At 38.5% G+C, this 22,946-nt stretch overlaps 1 protein-coding gene across 4 annotated transcripts in view; it reads left to right on the top strand.

Annotated features, from left to right (window-relative positions):
- The window catches only part of gphnb (gephyrin b), a 137,460-nt gene that overhangs the window by 70,941 nt on the left and 43,573 nt on the right, over positions 1 to 22,946 (top strand). For 3 of the 4 annotated variants that reach the window (XM_034698849.1, XM_034698848.1, XM_034698847.1), the window contains exons 7-8: positions 1,112 to 1,384; positions 4,057 to 4,191. In XM_034698849.1, coding sequence (XP_034554740.1) covers positions 1,112 to 1,384; positions 4,057 to 4,191 — 408 coding nt within the window. Of the gene's footprint in view, positions 1 to 1,111; positions 1,385 to 1,608; positions 1,644 to 3,651; positions 3,725 to 4,056; positions 4,192 to 22,946 lie in introns of all 4 variants that reach the window. The other variant, XM_034698846.1, reaches the window with a different exon arrangement.

Genomic DNA, 22,946 nt, shown 5'->3' with positions numbered 1-22,946 from the left:
TGTCTGTGCTTGTAGTAAATTAGTTTATATGTCATGGTATACTTTTTAGATATTAAATCATGTCTTCTAGATAAACAGAATGAAGCAGAATGTTAACCATGTATTCTTGACTGCACTCATGCTTTGTAAAAATACGTTTAGAGATCATTTAAAAAGTGCTTTGAATACTTATTATACTTAAGTATTTTTAAAATCAAGTACTCCAGGACTTTAACTCAAGTCATAATCTGACAGAGTAACTTTCACTTGTATTGGAGTAATATTTGACCAGGTGGATCTATACTTTGACTTAAGTAATGAGGCCGTGAACTTTGTCCACCTCTGGTTATGTAAGATGTTCCTATATGATTTATTTCATCCCTTTCCATCTACATTGCTGTCTCTTGTCATCTTTGCATTTTGCCCTGAGGCTGAATAATCAATATTTTCACAGCACCTATTCTCTAAGTAGTAAATAGTCATTTTTTTTCTTAAATCAAGAAATATTTCCAAAATGACTACATGTTTATGTTTCTTCAACTTTGCTTAACCCAAATATTTTGTGTTCTTTCAGATTCAAAGCATTCCTTCACTTCATAGTCATTAAGTTAGCGTGCACACATAGGGAGTACCAGACTAAATTTAAGCCCATCAAAATTTTAACATCATACAGTATTTGTCCATGCTTTATTTATGCAACATTTTTCAACTACACCTAATGTGCTGATTAAATCAACACTGCAGAAAATGTTTTGGATGTTTTATTGATAAGGTGTTGTGTGCTTAAGAACGATCGGGAGGCTTTAATGTGACACAAACAGCCTGCAGTTTTAGGTGTTCTTGGCAAAACCTTGTTCCTAGCAGATAAGTTGTGAAGTAAAAGTAATTTAGAAAAGCACAGTGGAGGAGTCTATAGCAGCAAACTTTTGTTTGAAGAAGCCCTGTGGAGTTTTCATATTCTGGGTAATTAAATACATAATAAGAACAGGTACAAGTAAAAAAGACACCAAATATGCTTTCCTATCACTGTACTATTATATTAGGTTTTCTTGTTTACGATCAACTCCAAACCACCAAACAAGTCCTCCAAATCATTGATATCCTCTGATCCTCTTGCCTCTTACTTTTCCAGGAATGCTTCCAGTTCATCCTGCCAGCGCTGCCGCACGCCATCGACCTCCTGCGGGATGCAGTGGTGAAGGTAAAGGAGGCGGTGGATGAGCTGGAAGACCTGCCGTCGCCACCACCGCCTCTTTCGCCGCCGCCCAACAGTTCGCCACGTCGCCAGACAGAGGACAAGGGCGTGCAGTGTGAGGAAGAGGATGAGGAGAAGAAGGATAGTGGCGTGGCGTCCACCGAGGACAGCTCGTCCTCACACATCACTGCTGCATCCATCGCCGCCAAGGTATCAGAATATACATAATAAATTGAAAGGAAGCTAGAGAGCTGAAGGTTGTGGAAGCATTTGATCATAGATTTCTTCAAATATTTCCAAATATGCATCATGAAAACTGAACTTTATGCAGTGAACAGATGTGTTGCTCTGTTTTATATATCTGTAGTGTCTAATCAACTCCATTCATAACACTTGGGATGAAATGAGAACCTTCTTGATTGGTTTCTTTGCAGAAGAGTCTGCTGTTTCTGTGGATGAATGTCACTGTGTATGTACTGTTTATTAAATTCATGATTTCATATGATCATTTGAGCATACCTGCTTCACATCCAAGATGCTATCATTGTGTCGAGATAGCAGCTAAGATCATTGCTATGATCTTATCACACATCTTCATGTTATAGATTCACTATTTTTTTACCTTTACACGTTTGTGCTGCTCCCTACTGGCTAAAATGTCGTCCAGCTGGGCTAAGTTCAAAACTTTAAGATCTTTGATATAGCTCAAAAGATAATTTTGAGAGTTTGATTCAATTCAATTCAAAACCTTTATTTATTCTCAAAAAGTCATTGAGGTTTCCCTCATTTCCAATGTCATCGAGATCACAGGCACATTAGAAACAAACAAACACACAATCATTCACAAAATAATATATTAATTAAAACAGATCCAATTTGAGACACAGTGGTCGGAGATCAGAGTCTTAAATTCTGCAAAAGATGGAATGGATGTCAGCTTTAAAGTCTGTTGGAGGGTATTCCATGATTTAGGGGCATCAATGGAAAAGGATGATCGACCCAGTTCAGTGTTAACTCTGGGGACTTTCAAAATGAGCCAATCAGAAGTGCGAGTCCCACAGGATACATTCCAACAAGTCTGTGAGGTAGAGTGGGAGGTGCACAGTCCAAAGCAGGAGTTCTAATATCAATCAATCAATCTTTATTTGTGTAGCGCCAAATCACAACAATCGTTATCTTGAGACGCTTTTACAAACATAGGAGGTCTAGACCACTCTATGTCAAATTATAAACAGAGACCCAATTTCAAGACAGGGTAAGACTCAGTCTTACTCAACCTTAATCCTCCATGAGCATTGCACATAGCAGTGTTTAGCTAGTTACAGTGGTGAGGAAAAACTTCCTTTTAACAGGCAGAAACCTCAGGCAGAACCAGACTCTTGTTAGACAGCAATCATGCCTCGACCGAGTTGGGTCTGGAAAGAGGGTTAGAGGGGAGTAAGAGAGAGAGGGAGCGGTGATAGCGATGAGACGAGTAGTAGAAGCTGTTGCCACTGGAGTCCAGCATGTGCGTAATATGGGTCTGTTCTTTTGGATATAAACTGTATGTAGGTGATAATCATGTAATGGATAAAGTATCGTGAACAGGTGGTTATGCAAATCAGAGTCCCAACAGAGTGAGCTACCTGTCCACATTCAGCTCTCCTCCTTCAACGAGCTTTGCAGTTGACAAAACTTAACAACTATTCACATTTCGTGCTATTGTCAAAAGCACTTAAAGGTTTAATTAAGGTACTTTGAAGCAATTGGCAACTTAGAGATGCTCTCACCAGCTCTGCTGCCGTCTCCTGGATTACAGGACAGGCTCTTGCTCCACTTTGCCCTATCAGAGATGGTTGTGGCTCACTAGCTACTCTAGCTGCTCTCACTTCCATGCCCACTAGCTCTCATCATTTCCCAACTTTAAAGGCCATCTTGAGACTCGTGTTTTTGCCACAGTGTCAACAGGCAGAGGCGAAATGTGCTGGACTCTATTCCTCGGATTGATTTGATATATGATGTGTGTGATCAGGTTATCCTTAGCATCTCTTGCTGTTGAGAATTAACCACCATTTTTATGTGGATTTAACCAATTGGAATCAAGTATTTAACACAGCCTGGTGATGAGAGGTTTTCAATGACTTCATATCTCACTGGTCACAGCTTTGCCAGAGGCTACACAAACAGGACATGAGCGACTTGACATCTTGAGTTGAAAAATAGTGAATCTCTTCTTCCTTATAAGTCAACCATTCATTTCTGTTAATCATACATCACATCATAACTATGGGCCTCTGTATTCATCTGTGTGTGTGTGTGTGTGTGTGTGTGTGTGTGTGTGTGTGTGTGTGTGTGTGTGTGTGTGTGTGTGTGTGTGTGTGTGTGTGTGTGTGTGTGTGTGTATGAGTGTGAGTGTGTGTCTTCACAACTCTGTGTTTTCATGTATAACATTGAGTATCTCTCCGCCACCCATCATCCTATCCTACCCCTGTCTGCAGCCTGGACCCTGCTTCATGGCTCTGTTGTCACGGTAACATCCCACCTCATTGTCCAGTCACAGACGGATGTTTGGTAAGACTCCGCCCCCTCCGGATATGGCTTTATTTAGTCATCATGGTGTCACATTTTTTTAGGTCATTTGTCTTTCATCTGAGTCAGCCCTGTGAGTAGGCGTGTTCGTTTACGTTTGACACATGATTATGTATCAGAGGTGTTGAAGTATTTGTCCTCTTGGCTGGTTTGTGTGTCACTGTGTAGGTTTGTACAGTCAGAACGCTCTTTATTATATATTTGTGTGTGTCCTGGGTCTGTAATATTAGTATATGTATCAGGGTTGCCTATGGGTTTACGTTTTACTTGGTTTTTACACAGTTCTATGTTTGTGTATGTGTGTGTGTTATTAGATCCCAGACTCCATCATCTCACGGGGTGTGCAGGTGTTGCCCAGGGATACAGCCTCTCTCAGCACCACGCCCTCGGAGTCACCCCGCGCCCAGGCCACCTCCCGCCTCTCTACCGCTTCCTGTCCCACACCCAAAGTAAGGAAACATGTAGTTAACACACTCACACATCGATACGTTTAATCACATGTTGATTTGATATTGGTTAAATTCTATCCTTGCGAGGACTTTGCTTTGGCGGTGATTATTGCCTCAACTTGATTCTCAAGCTCAATCATGGAATAAATCTGATGGAATTGAAGAAGAGTGAGTGACACTCTAGGTAGTCTCTATTTACAGACGATGTGTAAAAACAGAGAAAGTGTGGGCTCAGACTTTAGTGTGGAAAAGTGTTCTGGTATCTGTTTGTGTTGTGTTTGTAGTTGGAAAAAACATTAACAATTCCTGTTTTTGTAGGCTTTACTGTAAGCAAGAAAAATGATCAATGTGGAGAGCAAAAGCAGGCGGAACGCAATCTGCCATAATGAAAGGCTTACATTGTCTGTGATCTGACACGTTTTATTTCTCTCTTTAAACAGTAGCAGTACATTTGTTGTTTAAATGTTAATGTTAAATGTTTATGTTTATTTATTTGCACAATTTAATGAAAATATAAAAAATAGCAGATAAATAATATAACGTGCAGGAGGGGGCAGAAAACTCAAAGAGCTTATTTGAAGCCTCCACCTAAATAGTGTTCTAATATCAAAATTGAAATAAAAAATACTAAATTGACACATATAATTAACAATTGTTGATACTAAAAATAAAATAACATGAGAAAATACAAAATTAACAATTAATATAAGTACAGTAATTACATCAACAGAATTCAAAAGTACACAATATGAATATGATATGTATGGACACCTACTCTATGAGTATGTGGTTGAGCATGATGAGTATGATTAAGTAAAAGTAGTTACAAAAAATTTAAAGGATCCTTTATAACATATTAAAGATAAACAGTTTTTCGCTACAGTTTTCTACTCCTTACTACGTCAAAAAGACTGATCAGCGTTTAGATTTCTCAACTTCCTGGAATACATCAGAAATTGTTGATTCAACAAACAAGCATTTCATATTTTCTTTTCTTCTTCTTTCTTGGACAGACTTGTTAAGCTTACAGATTTTGCTTTTTGCAAATGTGCAATTTGATGTTGTTAATTTTAACGAACTTAAGATCTCTTAATTGCAAGAAAATCAAAAGAAAATCTGTCTCTTTTTGGGGAGTTTATACCTCTAAAGTAAGCCAGAGTGAAACCACCATGAAGCATACTATTTACAGTGAAACTGAGACTCACCAAAAAAAAAGGAGAAAATGTTTCTCCAAATGTATGGCTGTTTCCAAGTTGCTTATTGGACTGTAAACAATGCCACTCAGGAAAAATAAAATCTTGGTGGAAATCCTCTTTTTCAAACTGCTGACCACATCAGAACTCCTGAATAAGTTGGCTTTTGTTAACAGAGGCGTTTATCATTGTCCAACAAAAGCCAGTTGGATCCTAGATTGCAAATTACCTAACAACAAACCTCGAGAGAACTGAGCTCAGACATTTCGCTTATCCGGATATATCACTATTTTTATTGTTCAAAAAACAATCCCAGCTCATAATCCAAATTGCATGCTTTTTATAGACATATAAATCTCATCAAGCTTTATTCATCTGATTCCTGATTACTTCAACAATTTAATGTTTTATGAGCTTGAAGAACAGATTTATGTGTTTTGTGTCAATGTATCCATTGTTTTTAGTTGGCCAGCTGGACTTGATTGTAAAATAGCATACAAGACGCTTAAAAATGTAATGTTTTATTGGGGCCTATTTCCCTATTGGAGCAGTGGCGTCTTGGTATTTTGATTGGTATACTCTCCAAAATGTCAAACTATTTTTAACTTTCAAACCAACGGACAAGAAGTCCTAAAAGTGGTTTAAATTTAATAATTAATAATAAAATGTGTAAATTAATCATGACTTCTACTGAGCTTGCATGTCAAGTGATCCAACTCTAGAGAAATGAGTTATCCCACTGCTGATGAAACTTCAGGAAAAGATGTTTGAAGTTGAGTTGGTTATGATGAGTAAACTTTTCAAAAGTTAAAGGAGAAACAATTGGTATTTCTTTTGCTTCTTAAGTCAGTCAAAGTGACACCTCTGTGTCACTTGTTATTTACAGGGAAACTGAGACTCACAGCAAAAACATGAACAAGCATTTTTTGTTAGGGAATGTAACGAACCAAGACATGAAAACGTTTACTTTGTGGATATATCTAGGTAAAATATGGTGGAACTTAAGTAGGGATGATTGGTAGAATGAAGCTTTTGTGTAACCTCCAGATGACAGTGAAACTGAGACTCAACACAGACAAATGAATAAATCATTCTCTGAGAAATGTAATTCACAAAGAAACAAAGACAGCTACTTTGCAGACATATCTAGAGGATACCATTAATTGCAGAAATAACATAAGATAAGATATTACTTCATTGAAATTCAGTTGTTACAGCAACCCAGACATAAGTACAATCAAGAAGAAGTTTCAATAAGTAAAATAAAATAAAATAAAATAAGTAAAAATAAAAATAGATAAAGATAGAATACAATTTAGATATACACAATGTTACAAATAGAATTTAGATTAAATTAAATTACAGGCAGTATTAAAAATGATTCAGTAGTGACAGGTTGACATGGTGTGATTATAGTTGCTAATGACAGATTAAGCAATAAATGAAAATAAATATGGGTATGTAATATGACCTTGAGTCGTAGTAAACAATGATAATGTATTATAACATAATATAATATAGCAATATAATTATATAATATAATATAATATAATATATAAGGCATTATAATGCCAGCAGCAGCCAAGAGAGTATGCATTATAATGTCAGCAGCATTCAAGAGAGTAAATAGTCAAACTTTCTCAAAATCGAGTCCTTAGTGTACAGTGATCCAAAGCTGTAGTGTCATCCGAACTTCTGAAAACAGCAAAAGACTGTTAGCCGGAAGTCCTAATTCCTTATTTTCAACAGTTCCTCCCAAAGATAGTCATGGAATAATGAACAACTCTTTAAACACACATACTGACAATGTTCATAAACACCGGCCTTTCCAAGCCCACTTACCTGTCTACTCAGCCCTTTTGTTTGTCTGCCACAGCTCTGTTGTTTTTCTCCACAGGTTATTTTAGCTACAGTGTTTTTAACTTGTGCAAACTAATACATTTTGTTGGATCCCTTTAATATTTTTTAATTTGGGAGAGGAGTGGTCTCCTACTTGTCTTTCTTGTCTCAGCTTCAGTTTGATTTTTAAAAATTTTCTTTGTGGGATTTTTTTTTAGCTTAATTACAACAGAACAAGGAAATACATTCTTACAATACACACTTATTGAAAAAACTTCATACTTACACACACACACACACACACACACACACACACACACACACACACACACACAAATACACACATGTACATAAACAAACAAGTCTTTCAGTGCTGTTCTCTCTCAGTGTCTCAACTTGGCAAAGTGTATGTTTTGTGTTTGTCTCAATGTCTTCTTTATGTGAAACCCCTATTGTCTGTGTTTGCGTGTGCGTGTGTGAGTGTGTGTTAATGGAGACAGCAGGTTGTGGTTTCTCTGCTTGGATGCTTACAGAATGATTCCCCAGGTCTAATTTGAAGCTACAAACCCTATCCGCTTTAAAAGGAAACCTTAACATTTTGCTTGGTTACAGATGGAAGCTTCTTTTGTGTTGAGCTGCATCACCAGTGTGAAAGGTTTACTCAATTATTCATGCAAAAAGCAACACATTGTAATGTGAAATGTCTGAGTATCCTTCTGTGATTTCACTGATCTCTCCTGCAGGTTTTTTCTTTCTATTTCAAATCCGGCTAGTCTTCAACTCTCTCCCTCTCTATCTTCTGTTTCTCTCTCTCTCTTTCACCTCATCTGTCAGTGTCAGGTCTCCGTCATGTGTCTCTTGGACAGCAGGCAGGTGCCGTGGGAAAAGATGATGGGGTTGTCATGGGAACAGAGGGATGGGATGTCAGTGGTGAAGGGAGGAAGGGAGAGTGCAAAGGCAGGTCACGAGACAGAGAAAGCAACCAGATGAGATCTCCTTCTTTCTCTCTCTCTCTCTCTCTCTCTCTCTCTCTCTCTCTCTCTCTCTCTCTCTCTCTCTCTCTTTCTTTCTTTCTTTTGCTTTCTCTGGTCGACAGTGTTTGGGTTTTGTAGAGTAATGAGAAGCCAGTCGCACGAGTCAGCAAGAAATCGGTGAAAGCCTGACGGAAATTACGATATTTTTTTTTTAGTGCAGCCGTAGATTAGTCAAGATGTGGAGAACAAAGCAGCAAGTAGTGATATGGCACAGAGAGAAAGATGTGTGATTCATGAGGATGTAGACTTTGTGAGGCTTGAAACTGCTGAGGTGGTCACAGAGGGTGCACAGTAGAGTACAGAATGATGTAAAACACACACAGTTTGGTGCAAAGTCTTGTTCCAGCAATCTTGGACTCTCAAGTCTGCAGGTTTTTCTCTGTCTTCACTACTGCTTCCATTTGTGGATATAAAAATCAACATATTGGCATTAGCTTGCATATGAAATGAACAGCTGTGCCTTACTGCTTCTACTAGCTCTTGTGAAAAGCAAAGAACTGGTTCTTTTCTTTGTGTTAATCCAAATCCCTTCAGAATCTGTTATGATTAGACTCCAGATCTATTTTAGAGTTTTCTCTATGTATCAAATGCACACACAAGAAAAATGGGCACAAAATAAAGATTTTTTTTTCACTCTTGAGCTCTCTGCCATCCAAAAATAACCACATTTTAAGAAGTTAAATTTCAACTGGTGCCCCACAAAGGAATTAAGTTATCAAACAATCACTTTCAAAGACGCTGCACTCATCTAATCTGGTTAACTTTATTGGAAAAGACTTAATTCCCTTTATGTTATCAGTTGAAAGAATTTCAGCTGTTGTCTTTTTACAGTTACAGTTTGACTGTTTTGTGCTTCTTTTTTTTATTGAGAGAGCATGAAGACTGAAAGTTCAACATTTACCGCCTTGACCCTGACCTTGTTTCCCTGTAGACTTTAAGCTAGCGCAGCACATTAAATCAAAAATATTTGTCCAACAGCTGTGTATCCAAGTGCTATGGTAAAAGTAGAGCAGCAAAATTGTTCTGAAGGTTAGAATTTTAATCTAGAACAGGGGTGTCAAACATGCGGCCTGGGGGCCAAAACCGGGCCGCTAGAGGTTCCAATCTGGCCCGCAGATGACTTCCCAAAGTGAAAAAATGACAGAGAAGACATTAACTGCAATATTTCAATAAAAGTAACTGCTATTTCAGATTTGTCCTCTGGGGGTCGCATACAATATTTACAGATTGCATAATCCAGTGGAGATTTTTAGACTATTTAGAGCACTTCAAGATCCAATATACACAAATTTTTTCATATATGTAAACATTTAACAGCAGGAGCGGTGGATCCACCTTTTTCAAAAAAAGGAGCCTCATATCATGGTCATGCTTAACATACATGTGCATATGTCATAGGTGTGCTCCATCACTACTAACACTAGCACTACACCCCTGCATACAACACTGTCCAGGAAGCAAACTGTTCATGCTGGAGAAGGGGGGTCCACGCTAGTCAACTTTACCTTCTTCATTATTATATTGTATCTGTTCTTTTAATGTAAACATTACACTGTGTGTGTTAGGTGAATGGGTAACCTGTGTGTTTGGTGTGTTCACAGCAGGTTACAGGGCTTAAAGAATATATTTGGCCCACTATGAGACTCATCATGGCAAAAAATACAACAGCTGTTTCTGTTCAAAGATAGTTCGTGTAATGTGAACATTTACAGAATGTACTTGTACTTTTTTGCACTAAAACAAAGGGAAAAATTTTGCGTTTTCTTCTCTTATGTTATTATATTATGACTTTACAGGTTCGGCCCACTTGAGATCAAATTGGGCTGTATGTGGCCCCTGAACTGAAATGAGTTTGACACCCCTGTTCTAGAAAGTATTGTAATGGAGTATCGCAGAGATGCACAGATCCCATGGCAATATGTTTTGTTTTAGGAAGAACTCAAAAAATTTTATCTTGATAGTTGTGTTTTTTGCAGTGTCAGTCAGTAACATGTTAGCACAATCATTAATTTGGTTGAAGTAGTCTGATTATGATAAAGGATATGATGCTGGATTTCACTTCCCACTAAACTATAATTCACCATCAGCCTTTTAATCTTCTTCAAGTGTGCAGGTGGGCGTTTGATAAAGGGAGTTACCTTTCCCACATTTTTCACCAAAGCCTCCACTCCTCTTTTCCCTTTCCACTGTGCCTTGCAATGATCAACACTTGATAAGCCTCAGACTTAGCTAAGGTGTGTCTGACCCGAGCTGAGCCTCAGAGTGTGGAGCTGTAAATAATTGGACAGTGGGGAGCTTTACTGCTGCTGCTCCTCTTCTTGTCCCAGCGATGCTCCCGGCTCCACTGATGCAGCGAGGTAGTCTTCTCTCATCAGCCCAAACTCACAGACACACACACACACACACACACACACACACACACACACACACACACACACACACCTGTCTCTACTGAAGCCTCTCTCTCCCAATGACCCAGTTTGCTTGCCTGTCACAGTCACATGCCAACCACATTAGTCAGCGTTTGTGTGTGACATGCATGTGTGGATATGTTGCGTGTGGCAGATAACACTTCATGGGCTCTTTTTTTTCCTGTATAGCTCTAAGCTTGTTTAGACTCCGACACAGGCTGCTGCCCGTCGACAAGCTGCCATATGTTCTTTGAAATTCCCATGTTGCAAGCGGCTGCTGACAGTATGTACACAACATCCCCGGAGCCTGAGGCAGAATGGCTTCGTTCACTGATGCATTTCATGTGCCACCGTGGGCTGTTTGAGTGTGTTAGCGGGGTCTTGTTGGCAGAGCTGAGTGGTGGCTTTGAGAAGAGAAGGTATTGTGTAGGTCTTAATCTTGTCAACACCAGAGCTGCCATACAACAAAACACGACACCATGGCTAACGGAGTAAGCATATGCAAGAAAATACTCTCTGCCAAATGGAAACATGCATAAATACACTCACAGGTCGTGTATTAGCACTTCCAGCCCAAGTAGCCTTTAACAAGTTGTGTTAATGGGTGCGTTTTCAAGACATACAGGGATGTGTTGGCAAATTTGAGGTTACAGCTCAATGCGTATTAATGATAATGTATTTAATTTATAGGCGCCTTTCTTTTTTTTCTTTTTTTTAATTTAACCTTTATTTAACCAGATAAAAGACCCAGTGAGATCGAGACCTCTTTCACAAGGGTGACCTGGCCAAGAGAGGCATCAACACAAGTCATAGTAAACCAAACAGACAGATAACAACGACAACAAACATTAAAATATAAAATACAAGCAATTTGATAAAATAAAGAGCAGAAGTTATTTTACAGTAACAATTTAAGAGCACAGACACTGCTCGAAGGATTTCCGTTGTCTTTTTATTAAGATAGAGCGGAAAGCTGCCAATGAAACAAATGCTGACAGTTTTCAGGAGGGCATTCCAAGCAGAGGGGGCAGAGAAACTGAATGCTTTTTTTCCTGTTTCAGTTCGAACACGAAGAATAGAAAGATATAAAATGTAATTTGATCGTAGGGCATAATGGCTGCCAGTTTCTCTGATAAAAAGTGCATAAATAAGTAGGAGCCACTGGACTGGATGGGAGGTGAATGATTTAAGTTAAATGAACTGAGTACGGCCTGAGAGGTATGAATGAAACCAGTTGAGAGGTGTGCTTGTGATGCCTATGGAGAAGAGTCTATTCAGAGGAATGGTGTGTGAAATAGTGTTGAAGGCCGCACTCAGATCAAGCAGGAGGAGAATGGATAGTGAACCGGAGTCAGCAACAACGAGGAGGTCATTAGTGATATTGAGTTTGTCTTTCTTTTATTTAAAGTTTATAAGTAATAGTTTCAAATAGCCTCAGAGACATCTTTTGAATCATGTTTAAAATTAGGAACGCATATACAACTGAGGTTGCAAGTTTAGTGTGCAATGTTCTTAAATATTCAAGATGAATAAGAGAGTGTAACTTTTTATTATTTCAGAGCTCTTTTCATCTTTGTGTTACAACTATTTAACAGTGTTTGGCATAAATAGTGCTACAAGTAGTGACGTAAGTAGTTGAATTACATTTCTAAGCAGCTTTGTGGTTGCACAGTTTCCTGGATCAAGTAGTTTTTCAATAGCTCAGCTCTTTCATTGATCAGGTGGCATGGTAGCATCCACAAAGGTCACATTTCTTGCTGCACAGTGGGGCTTTCTGCTGTTGCCTGAAATAAAACTGGCAGGAATCTGTGCATGATGCTTCCCCCCTTTACAGACATGTACGTGTGAAGGGCAAACGTACTTCCATATTATAGTTACATCTTGTACAAATCCTTTGTTTGATTCTGCTGCAGGGAAAAGTGCAGACATGCTGGTTTGAGTTTACTTGACAGGGAGAAACTTTGAGTTGTCAGATTGATCATGAAAACAGAGATTTTAGAGCCTAGATTTTTATGTCAGTGCATACCTGTTTCTGTTTGTGGTATGAGTACTTTTGTCCACTAGTTTTTGATGAATCAATCAATCAATCAGTCAATCAATATTTATTTATATAGCGCCAAATCACAACAAATATTATCTCAAGACGCTTTACAAACAGAGCAGGTGTAGACTACTCTATGCTACTTTATTAACAAAGACCCAACATCAAGACAGGATTAAAACCAGTCCCCTCTTACAGACAAGACTTACTCTGATCTCATCTTAATCCACCATGAGCAGAGCACTTTTAGCAAGTTACAGCAATAAGGACAAACCTCCTTTCACAGGCAGAAACCTTGAGCAGAATCAGACTCATGTTAGACACACATCTGCCTTGACTGAGTTGCAAAGATAAGATAAGATAAGATAAGATAAGATAAGATAAGATAAGATAGTCCTTTATTCGTCCCACAACTGGGAAATGTAAGTGTCACAGCAGCAAAGTAGACAGTGCAAAAGAGTATAAAGCAAACAAGAGCATATAAAATAGCAATTATTAAAAAGTTATTAGCAATTAAAATTAAAGAGGTAAAAATAAGCATATCTTACAACATATATATTTATATTATTGGTTATAGAGTCTGACCACTGCAGGAAGAAAAGACCTGCGATATCTCTCCGAGAGGGACAGAGGGAGATGATCTGCTGTGTTGAAAACTCAGAGGCTTTCTTCAGTCATCTAACAATAATTAATGTTGTCTCTACAAATATGTCTATATGCAAGTGCTGCTAACAGTACGCTCTTGGATGTCTTTTCTCCGACCCAACTCTGTTTCACACTTTCACAAGTTGCAATGAAAATGCGTCAAGAAAGGATGTGTTGTCTAGGAGTGTTTTTTTTATCACTAAGTGCTGGCTACCCCAGAAGTGCTGAAAAGTTAGCCGTTGCTTCTGGTGGCCATGACATCCACAGACAATAGTCTATAGCAGGGCCATTCAATTAAATATTTGGTGGGGCTGGATTTTCAGACTAAGGACATGAGCTGGGACGGACGTTTTTAGCAGACAGTGAGCAAAGTTAACCATTTAAAAGAAAAACAAATAGATAATATAACAAATACACTGGATGTTTAATAACGTATTGCCACATCCAAAAGGGCATAAACACAATAAAAGAGCAGATTCAAACACATAACTTCAACACATTTTGACAGGTAAATACAAGCACATGTTAAGGTGCATATGAACAAAAAAAACAGAGTGCAAATTAGGAACACCATCTTTTGTTTTGGTCACATCTGAAAGTGCATAAAAAAGTAACTTGCTGAACAGCAACTTTTCAGAACTTGAGGTTTTTTTCTTCTTTTGAAATAACAAAAAACACAGTTTGTCCCTGTCCATATTTTCCTCACCGATTTTTTGTTTTAGGATATATGAAGACATGCTATTTTCACCTGTACAGAACTGCTAATGTTCACTTTTCAAACGCGCCTCCTCAACAACACAATGTATTATGGGTTAGTTGCTAGGTTACGATAAGTGTTGCATTCAATGTTTGTAATAATGTTGGAATTTTTGTAAGAACTTGTCAGTGTTAGTAAAAGATGTTTTTGTTGCCGGACCCAGGTCACAATCACTCGGCAGTTGCTTTTGGGCCACTCAAGGGTTGCTTTCGGGCCGCATGTGGCCTGCGGGACGCTAATTGAATAGGGCTGGTCTATAGGTTCTAATGTTGTAAGGTTGTATGGAGTTTTGTGTCTGTCTTTGGTCAAAATGGTTTGCTTGAAATATGTGTTAATTTATCAATTAGAATCTTTCAGATCTTATCTCACTGGACACCTTTGGTTCCATCTTAAATGAAAGACAGACCCCAGAACAGTGACTGTGTTTTTAAATGCTGTCTTTGTGATCACAAATTGCACTTTATTTGAAAATAAGTTGCACTTTTAAATTATTGATTGCTTCTACATACTGTCTGTATATATGCTCCATGTTGTTGAGTTGTGCTATTTATCTTGACGTGTGCTGCTGACCTCTTGGCCAGGTCGCCCTTGTAAATGAGGTCTTGATCTCAAAGGGTCTCATCTGGTTAAATAAAGGTTAAATAAAAAGTAAAAAAATAAAAGTTTTAAAACAGAACGTTAAAGAGCATTAACTTTGAATAAAATTGGTTTACATTACAATAGCTGTGATGTTGCATGCTACTTTTGCCATGTTGCTGTTGTTTAGCATGCTACATTTCCCCAGAGGGTAGCTCCAGTGTTGTGACATGATTTAATCTAGAGTAACAGGTAGCTTAGCTCACTTTGTTTCAAAAATAACTAGACCAGCTATTATAAGTACTGTGTTTAAATCTAAGCTGATGTAATGAGGTAATTTCACAAGCCTTATAAACTCTGAAAACATCTATTTTTGTGTTTTCATGTGTGTGTAATAGGTGCTCAGCAGCTTCTCTCACATGCTGTCGTTGAGCATAAAGCGTGTGTGTGCGCCTGCAGACTCTCAAACAAACCTGGCTCACTGTGAAGCAGGGAATACACACATACACACACACACACACTCACACACATAAAGTGAATTTAGACACAGAAAATCATCCTTCAGGGAGAGAGTGACTGTCTCACTCTCAGATGCAGCACACACACACACAGCCCACAGCTCACAAATGCAAGCAGATACAAAAGGATTACAAACGGAGCAGCTCTACAACCATTCATGTAACCAGATTTTCTTTCTCTGTCACACTGTCTCTTACTTGTGCACACATTCTTAAGGAAGAACACACACACACACAAACACACATACAGGCACAAGACACAGGGAGGGTAGTTGTACCCTTCCACTCTTGTGAGCATTTAGTACAGTTATGTAATGCTGAGTTTGGATTAATGAAGCATATGGGAGACGGGGCTTTTTGACTCAGACGATGGTTGACAGTTTTGTTTGTGTGAGTGTGTGTGCGTGTTTTTACTGTTGTGTGTTCTGTTCTTCTTTTAACTGGAGTTATACTGGTTAGAATTTCTACATGCACTAATTTGCAGAAACACAACCACTAAAACACTGCAGCCTAATTGAAAGGTAATAATGTTTTGTATTAAAATCTTGTTTTTTTAGTTTTCTGGTGTGTGCTTTATGTGTGTACAGATCAAAATAGTGTGTAAGGAATGTTATCTTGAAAGCTCAAATGATAGATGGTGATTGCTCTTGCACTGAATGAAAAGTCCAACAATGATACAGAGAAGTTTGTATTTACTAAGGTCTTATTCGTATATGCTCTAATTTTCCGGTGATTGATTATGAAAGCTGTCAGTTAACAGCTGTCAGTTGTAGAGGCAAGGCAACAGGTGTCGAGGTGTTGAGGTGTTCTAGCAAGCATACCTTCAATTGAAATCTTTTATGTAACTGTGCACGAATCGAGAGTTTGACACACTTTAAATTTTCAAAGAAAGCTCTGTTACATTTATTCCTTTCAGTTATTCCCTTCTTCTGAATTATTGAATACTTTGATCTGTTGAAGACTGTGGGGAAATTCCCGTCTCACTCTTAACTTGAACTGCTGACATCTCCTCTCCGCATCAAGGTTTTCACCTCTAATAAGGAAGGCTCATTTTTAAAGGGTCAAAAGCCAGAAGTTTTGGAAACTGCTGAACTTTGCTACACAGGTGGAGGTGTTGAGGGAAATTATTTGTTATGACCAAGTGTCATAATGGAGGAAAAAATGCTTAACCCTCCTGTTATGTTCGTTTCTTGGGGACAGCAATAATTTTCCTGGGTCAATTTGACCCGGGCATATTTAATGATTCAAAAGTGTCAGAACCCCAAAAAATCCCAATAAACCTTTTTTAAATCTCTTTATTAAGTCCATTACTAACAATTTAAATCAACATTTAGTGAAATGTTGTTTTTGAATTCTCACAGATCATGGTTCAAGGAGGATAACTCACTCGTTTTTTATGAAAATTCATGTTATAACTTTTTTGAATGTAGATTGAAAAGACCTAAATATAATTAAAATGTTACATTTTTGTTAATTTTATTTTTCATTTTATTTTATTTTTTTTTAATGAAGTGATGTTGATCAATTATTTGATATGTTGATTGTGCTAATTAAGCCAAGCAGAAGAAGTTTCATACCGAAAAAATACTTTTAACATTTTTCTTTAGATTTTTTAACTTTTAAATGGGTCAAATTGACCCGCAACATAACAGGAGGGTTAACTAGGCTGCTTAACGCTCATCAGCACTGTCGGTGTGAGCTAGTGTGAACCAGTGTGACAAATGAGGTGTATTTACAGGTGGTGCTTGAATTACATTTGACTGATGTAATGAGATTAAGCTTCTGTTTTCAAAAAAGCTCAAATGACCTGTTGTCTATTAAACAAAAGAAAAACCACACATGGAGAACCACAATGAAATGTCATTTCTGTGTTGTAGCTGTTGCTCAGAAGAAGAATGCTGTTGTCCTCCAATGCTTCTGGAGGCATAGCAAGCAATGTGAACAACGTGAATGTGTGTGTTTGGGTTAGTTCCTGATTTACAGCTTGGCACTTTGCAGCCTCTGTCACCAGTGTATGAATGCAAATGTGTATAGCTATATTCAAAACTCCTAAAATGTCCTATAACTCTTGGAGTGGGTCGCATTTGTGAATGCACAGTGCCAAAAATTTTACCCAAACATAACCTTGACATGTTCCTACCAGACCCATAGTAAAATTTCGGAAGAAGTCAGGTGCCCCAAGATTTCTAGATTTTGGAGTAACATAACATAGCACAGGAATTGAGCGATATTTTCTCAGTGAAGGTTTCCAAAGACCAAGGCCTTTTTATACTGAGTTTACCTTCCAGAACACTGTCTCTGAGTCAAACTGATTTTAAGCTGTGTGACAAACTCTTGTTTCTGGCTAGGAAGTGTATTCTAAAAAGGTGGATAAGTGACAAACCTCCTACAGTTACTCAGTGGCACCGTGAAATATACAAAGTTTTCCCATTTGAAAGTTTAACTGCACAGATGAGGGGAGACGATTACTTATACTATATAATATGGTCATCTTATATAAAATATCTGCCCCCATCCCTCCAGGAAATTGTAAAAAAGGTGAATTATGTCTTCGACCGGAGTCACCCTTAGATTCAGGTTTGTTTGTTTTTTGTTTGTTTTGTTATGGGGTTTGTTTTTTTGTTTTTTTATTGGTAATAGTGTGGCTATTGCTGATATTGCTGTCATATATACATTCTTAGTTACTATTATTATTCTGTTACTGATATAATAACTATTATCAATATTACTTATTATTCTCTTATCTGTTTTTGAAGATACCCTAGCTTGGATGGTGGAATATTTATTTATTCTATTTTCTATTTATTTCTGTCTTAATCTGAATGTTTGACCAACAATTGTTTCCGATAATCTTCCTACTTTAAAGAGCACTGTTATTGTTTTGATTCTTTTGTTAAAATGTGAAAAATCTATAAAAATCTTACAAAAAAAAAAAGATTAAAAAAAATCTGGTGAGCTAATGTGAAAAAACAGCAATATTCAAGAAAATTCCCCACAAGTGAGTGAGTGGAGGTGATCATATTTATCATGCAACTGGTACAAAAGCAGACATCACAGAGTTGGTCTCTGTCTCTTTGTCCACCGTCATGTTGTAAACACAACACTGTGGCTTTCACAACGTATTTTTGCTGTCATCTGGCTCCCAAGCTTCTTTTCTCTATTGTAGTAATGTTCTGGTGTGCATATGTGTGAGAGGTTTTTGTGATGTGTAGTGCAAAACATTTTGAGTCTCCACAAGACTTTCGATTCATTATTTATCACTTTCTTTTTGTCCTTCGATCAACACTAAACCACAACAATGAAGTTTCCCCTCATTTTTAATGTGAACTGACAGTCTACCGTAGAATAATAATGCCTCTTCATCCTGTCTGCTGGTCTTTTCATCCCCTCTCCTCTTTCCATCAGAGCTCTCACCTTGATGCATCTGCAGGTGCTCACATTATTTATGCTCTGTGTATTGTATACCGTTCCAAACATCCCATCCACTTGACTGATATCGGCATTTGTTTTGATTAAAGTATTCCATGCTCTCACTCTCTCCCGGTGCCTTGTTTGCACAGACTCTTTCAGGTGGCTGGCTGTGCACCTAGAGGACACTTCCTCACTCTGCACTGGTCCTTTCACAGTATTTTGATTAATGCCTTGATGTATGGCTCTGGAGCCAAGGCCAAGGCTTATGGAAATCAGCCATCCGTCCTCACTGGAATGTAGAAAATGAGTCAGCGCTATATGCAATTCAGAACACGCCACTGCCATGACCTTCTCCATGGATGGATTGCCATTCTGGCCACTCCCAGAGGCCTGAACAAGAGTGCGGTTCCATGCATACATGTGTGCAGACAAGAGAACTCATATGTACATACATAAGCACATGAAAGACCAGAATTTGGTAAATTAATTTACCAACTTAAACCCCCAAATTATTTGTTAACAGAGATGAGGAAGTCCCATTAGAGCCTCAAATGCCCATTACAGCAGATATAGATAAGTCCACTGCCTGGTACAAAAGAGGCTTACCTCTCTCTATTACTTGCATCAATAGTATGGGAGTTTAAGTCTTGTTATAAGTCATCCGTTAAAACTAAAAGTTATACTTAGCCCTGTGATAGACTGGCAGCCTGTCCAGGGTTTGCCTTGCCTCTTGCTCAGTAACAGCTGGGAAAGGCTTCAGCCCCCACACCCCCAACAAACTTGAGTGGGATAAGTGGTAAAGAGGATGGATGGATGGATAGATGGATGGATGGATGGATGGATGGATGGATGGATAGATGGATGGATGGATGGATGGATGGATGGATGGATGGATGGATGGATGGATGGATGGATGGATGGATGGATGGATGGATGGATGGATGGTTGAGAGTTATGCATAACTGTATATTCACTCTTCCTAAAGTCTCAAGTACAGCAGTCTTGGCATTCTGTTCCTAGCAGGATTTCACAGCCCTCATAACAAATGTGTTAGTCACAGTGTGTGAAACAAGCAAAAAAAAAAAAACTACATCCCAGTGGACAGATCGCAGAATCATCACTTGCAAATGAGCGCTGACAGAGGATTATTGGCAGAGTGAAGTGATCAGACAGAGGGAGATGAATGATTTATGCCCCTTCTGTATGCCTAAGCACCCGTCCAATGTCAAATCTGCCGGCCGCAGTGTGACGGATCAATGATTAACAGCCTGCATGGCAGATTCTCCAACTGCAACCAAGAACAGTTCAGGAGACATGCCTCTGTAAGGTCCATAAAATCAGGAGGAAGTATGTTTATCAATGTGTGTTTAATGTGTGTTGTAAGTGTATCCCACTGTCTCTTTGGCTCTGTTTTGGGCTGTGAGGATGAAGCCGTGAGGTTCTGCAGGAGTAGCTCTGTATGGCTCTGTTTGCCTGTGCTGAGAGAGTAATTAAGGGTGTGTTTCTGTGTTTCTACATCTAGTTTTGTTCGGGAAAGCATAAATGGAAAGCATCCTGACCCACATACCATACTGTCTGAACTAAGTTGTTGTTGCTATTGTTTGTTCTTGGTCTTCTTTTTGTATTTCATATATAAACTGTAATTTTGCATCTACCATAAACACAAATGTTGGTGCAAGATATCCTTTAAATACACAATTATGGATTATTTTCAAATCTTAAACTTTGAGTTTGACCCTTGTGCCGTGTGAGTTTGAGCAATGTCATTACTTCCTGCATTAAGTCTCTTTTGATGGCGCTATGGTCTTCTTCCTTATGAGAAAATGAAGTCATGGACTTTGCTGACTTTCAAAAGTCAGAGACTAGAAAGATAAGTCGTTTTTGTACTTTATAGTTTTAGTCTAGTTTCAGACGACAACAACTCAAAACATTTTAGACAAGTCAATAAAAAAGTTATCAGATTTTAGTCATCAAAACATTTTCTCTCTTTAAATGTATTTAATTATTCAATCAGAAGATGGCATCAAGGTTGTACCAAGTGTTCAAATCTGCAAAGCAGCATTTCACTCCCTTCACACTTTTATTGTGTGCTATTCAGATTCCTTGCCTTATTTGGATAGTCTCGTCTAGACTCTCCCACTCTCCTCTGCTGTCCTTGCAGATTTACCAAGGTTAGGAAAATGCATTTGACACTGAGAGTTGTGTTAATATCGAGGAATAGTCCTTACTCTAAGTCAAGGAAAGAGGACCTCCTTCCTTTGAAAACTGTGGCTATGTTTAATTTCTTCAACTTCATATTATAGTGCAATCACAACACATTTGTTTGTCATGTTAAGGGCTGTATTGCACTTTTACAATTGTCCTGTGATGAAGGACACACTCAACGGACATTAAATCCACAGCGCTTTGAACTGCATCATCATCTTTGATGATTGGTAGTTTATCAACATACTGCCAAACAAGGAGAAATCGAGTCGTTAAAGTTAACACAAGGCAGAAAGACAAGTGTCAAACTGATTTCACCCTGGTTGTGTCTTTGTCACTGACATGCATCAGGAAAACAAATCACCAATGACAATGAGAATAATGCATGGAGGCAGAGGGAACTTGTACCCATTGCACACAAGTGACTAAATTAACACTGCACCCTCTACCAACTCCGTAGAAATGCATTTCTTGTATTTTGACAGATTAGATGTGCACTAGGGAAAAGTATCATAGGTTTTTAATGTCCAACTACCGACCACTAACATTTTAGTCTTGTCTCATTAATGTCAATGAACATTTTTTGTCTTTTATCACATATTATATTGTATTTTTGTAGATGCAAATAACACTGATGCATTCCTATGCATTTTCTATGGATCCCTCTGCATTCATTTATTTTTCTTCACTTATGGGTAGGGGTGGGAATTGATAATATTTTATCAATGTCAATGCCATTGTCGATTCTGCTTATCAATCCAATTCCTTATCAATTCTCCTAACAATTCCTGAGTATTTTTTCGAGGGGAAAAAAAGTAGTTCAACACAGTCTTCCGCACCAAAAGGAACCTTTTTTTTTTCTTTTTTTTTTTTTTACAAATTATGTCTGCACAAGACTGAACATGAACATATTCAACTTGAACATACTGAACAATAGGTTGACCTCATTCTCGGCCACGTTAGTCCAGACGTGGCCCCTTGAGCCTGGATTAAAAGACTGAATTTGGAGAGGAAAAACACTTTTCCTCCGGGGGTCATCGCGGAGGCATTTTACCCACTCTCGGTGCCTCATTTTAGTCCGCGTGAGTCCCGATGTGGCCCATCAAGCCTGAGGGAAAGCGTCCCAACTCGCCTCCCCGACGCAAACATGTTCACATGGAACCCTTCTCCACCTTTGCGTCAAGCTTCGAGGCCGAGTCGACAAATGCTTCAGCATATTTGAGGTGTTATTGCACTTGGAGTTCTACGACGCAGAGTGTGTGACGTAATGCAACGTACCGCTCGGTGACGTCATGCTGGGAAATGAATCGTTAAGAAGGATCGATAACATTTTAGGTGTACAATTCCGATGGATTTGATCAATTGGAACCGGTTCTTAGTCAGATCCGGTTTCCGATTTCCACCCCTACTTAAGGGCCATGTACACTTGGTCCTGTTTTTCCCCCTTGTTTGACGCCTCTGTCTGTGGCCTTCATTAACAGAAAATCGTGATTGTCATCAGCATAAGTTTGAATTAACACCTTAGTTGATGTAATATTTTTTTGTTTGTTTACCTGTTAGATACCATAAGAATGGAAAGGTTCGGATCAGTTGAAAATGTTTTGGTCTGCCGTGTTTGTGCAGCAAACTGCTTTTTGTGTGCACCCCTTCTTAAAGTCAAAAGTTCAAAGTCTTCTTTAATGTCAAATAAACTGTAGTATGCACTATCGATACTGCAGTACATACAAGTACATGGGAATGCCTAATCAAACCCTTTCAATAATTCACAAAGTTTGATAAACATAAAGTGGACTTGATCTTACTGATGAGCAAGTATACATCTTCTCTTGAGTCATCACTTCAGTGAACAGAAAAAGAAACTCCACAGGCCTCAGATGTCCATGCTTTGGATATGAGTTTATTAAAACCATGAATCTGAAGTGTATGAATGGACAGCTTTAAGTAGTTTCCCTCTCAGATTTATACAACATTCTCTACGTCATACAGAATATGGCGTCATCACTGCACCAGACAGTAGACAGACAACAATATGTTTAATTCTGGGTCAAGTTCCCACCAGAATCAGGAGAGTCTGGAACGTCAACAAGTTTCATGTTATTGTGTCCTCCAGACACAGTCTTCGCAC

Source organism: Notolabrus celidotus, chromosome 13, assembly GCF_009762535.1.
Source record: "Notolabrus celidotus isolate fNotCel1 chromosome 13, fNotCel1.pri, whole genome shotgun sequence".
Lineage (NCBI taxonomy): Eukaryota > Metazoa > Chordata > Actinopteri > Labriformes > Labridae > Notolabrus > Notolabrus celidotus.
The sequence above is the reverse complement of the archived record's forward strand: the minus strand, read 5'-3'. Positions and strand labels throughout refer to the sequence as shown.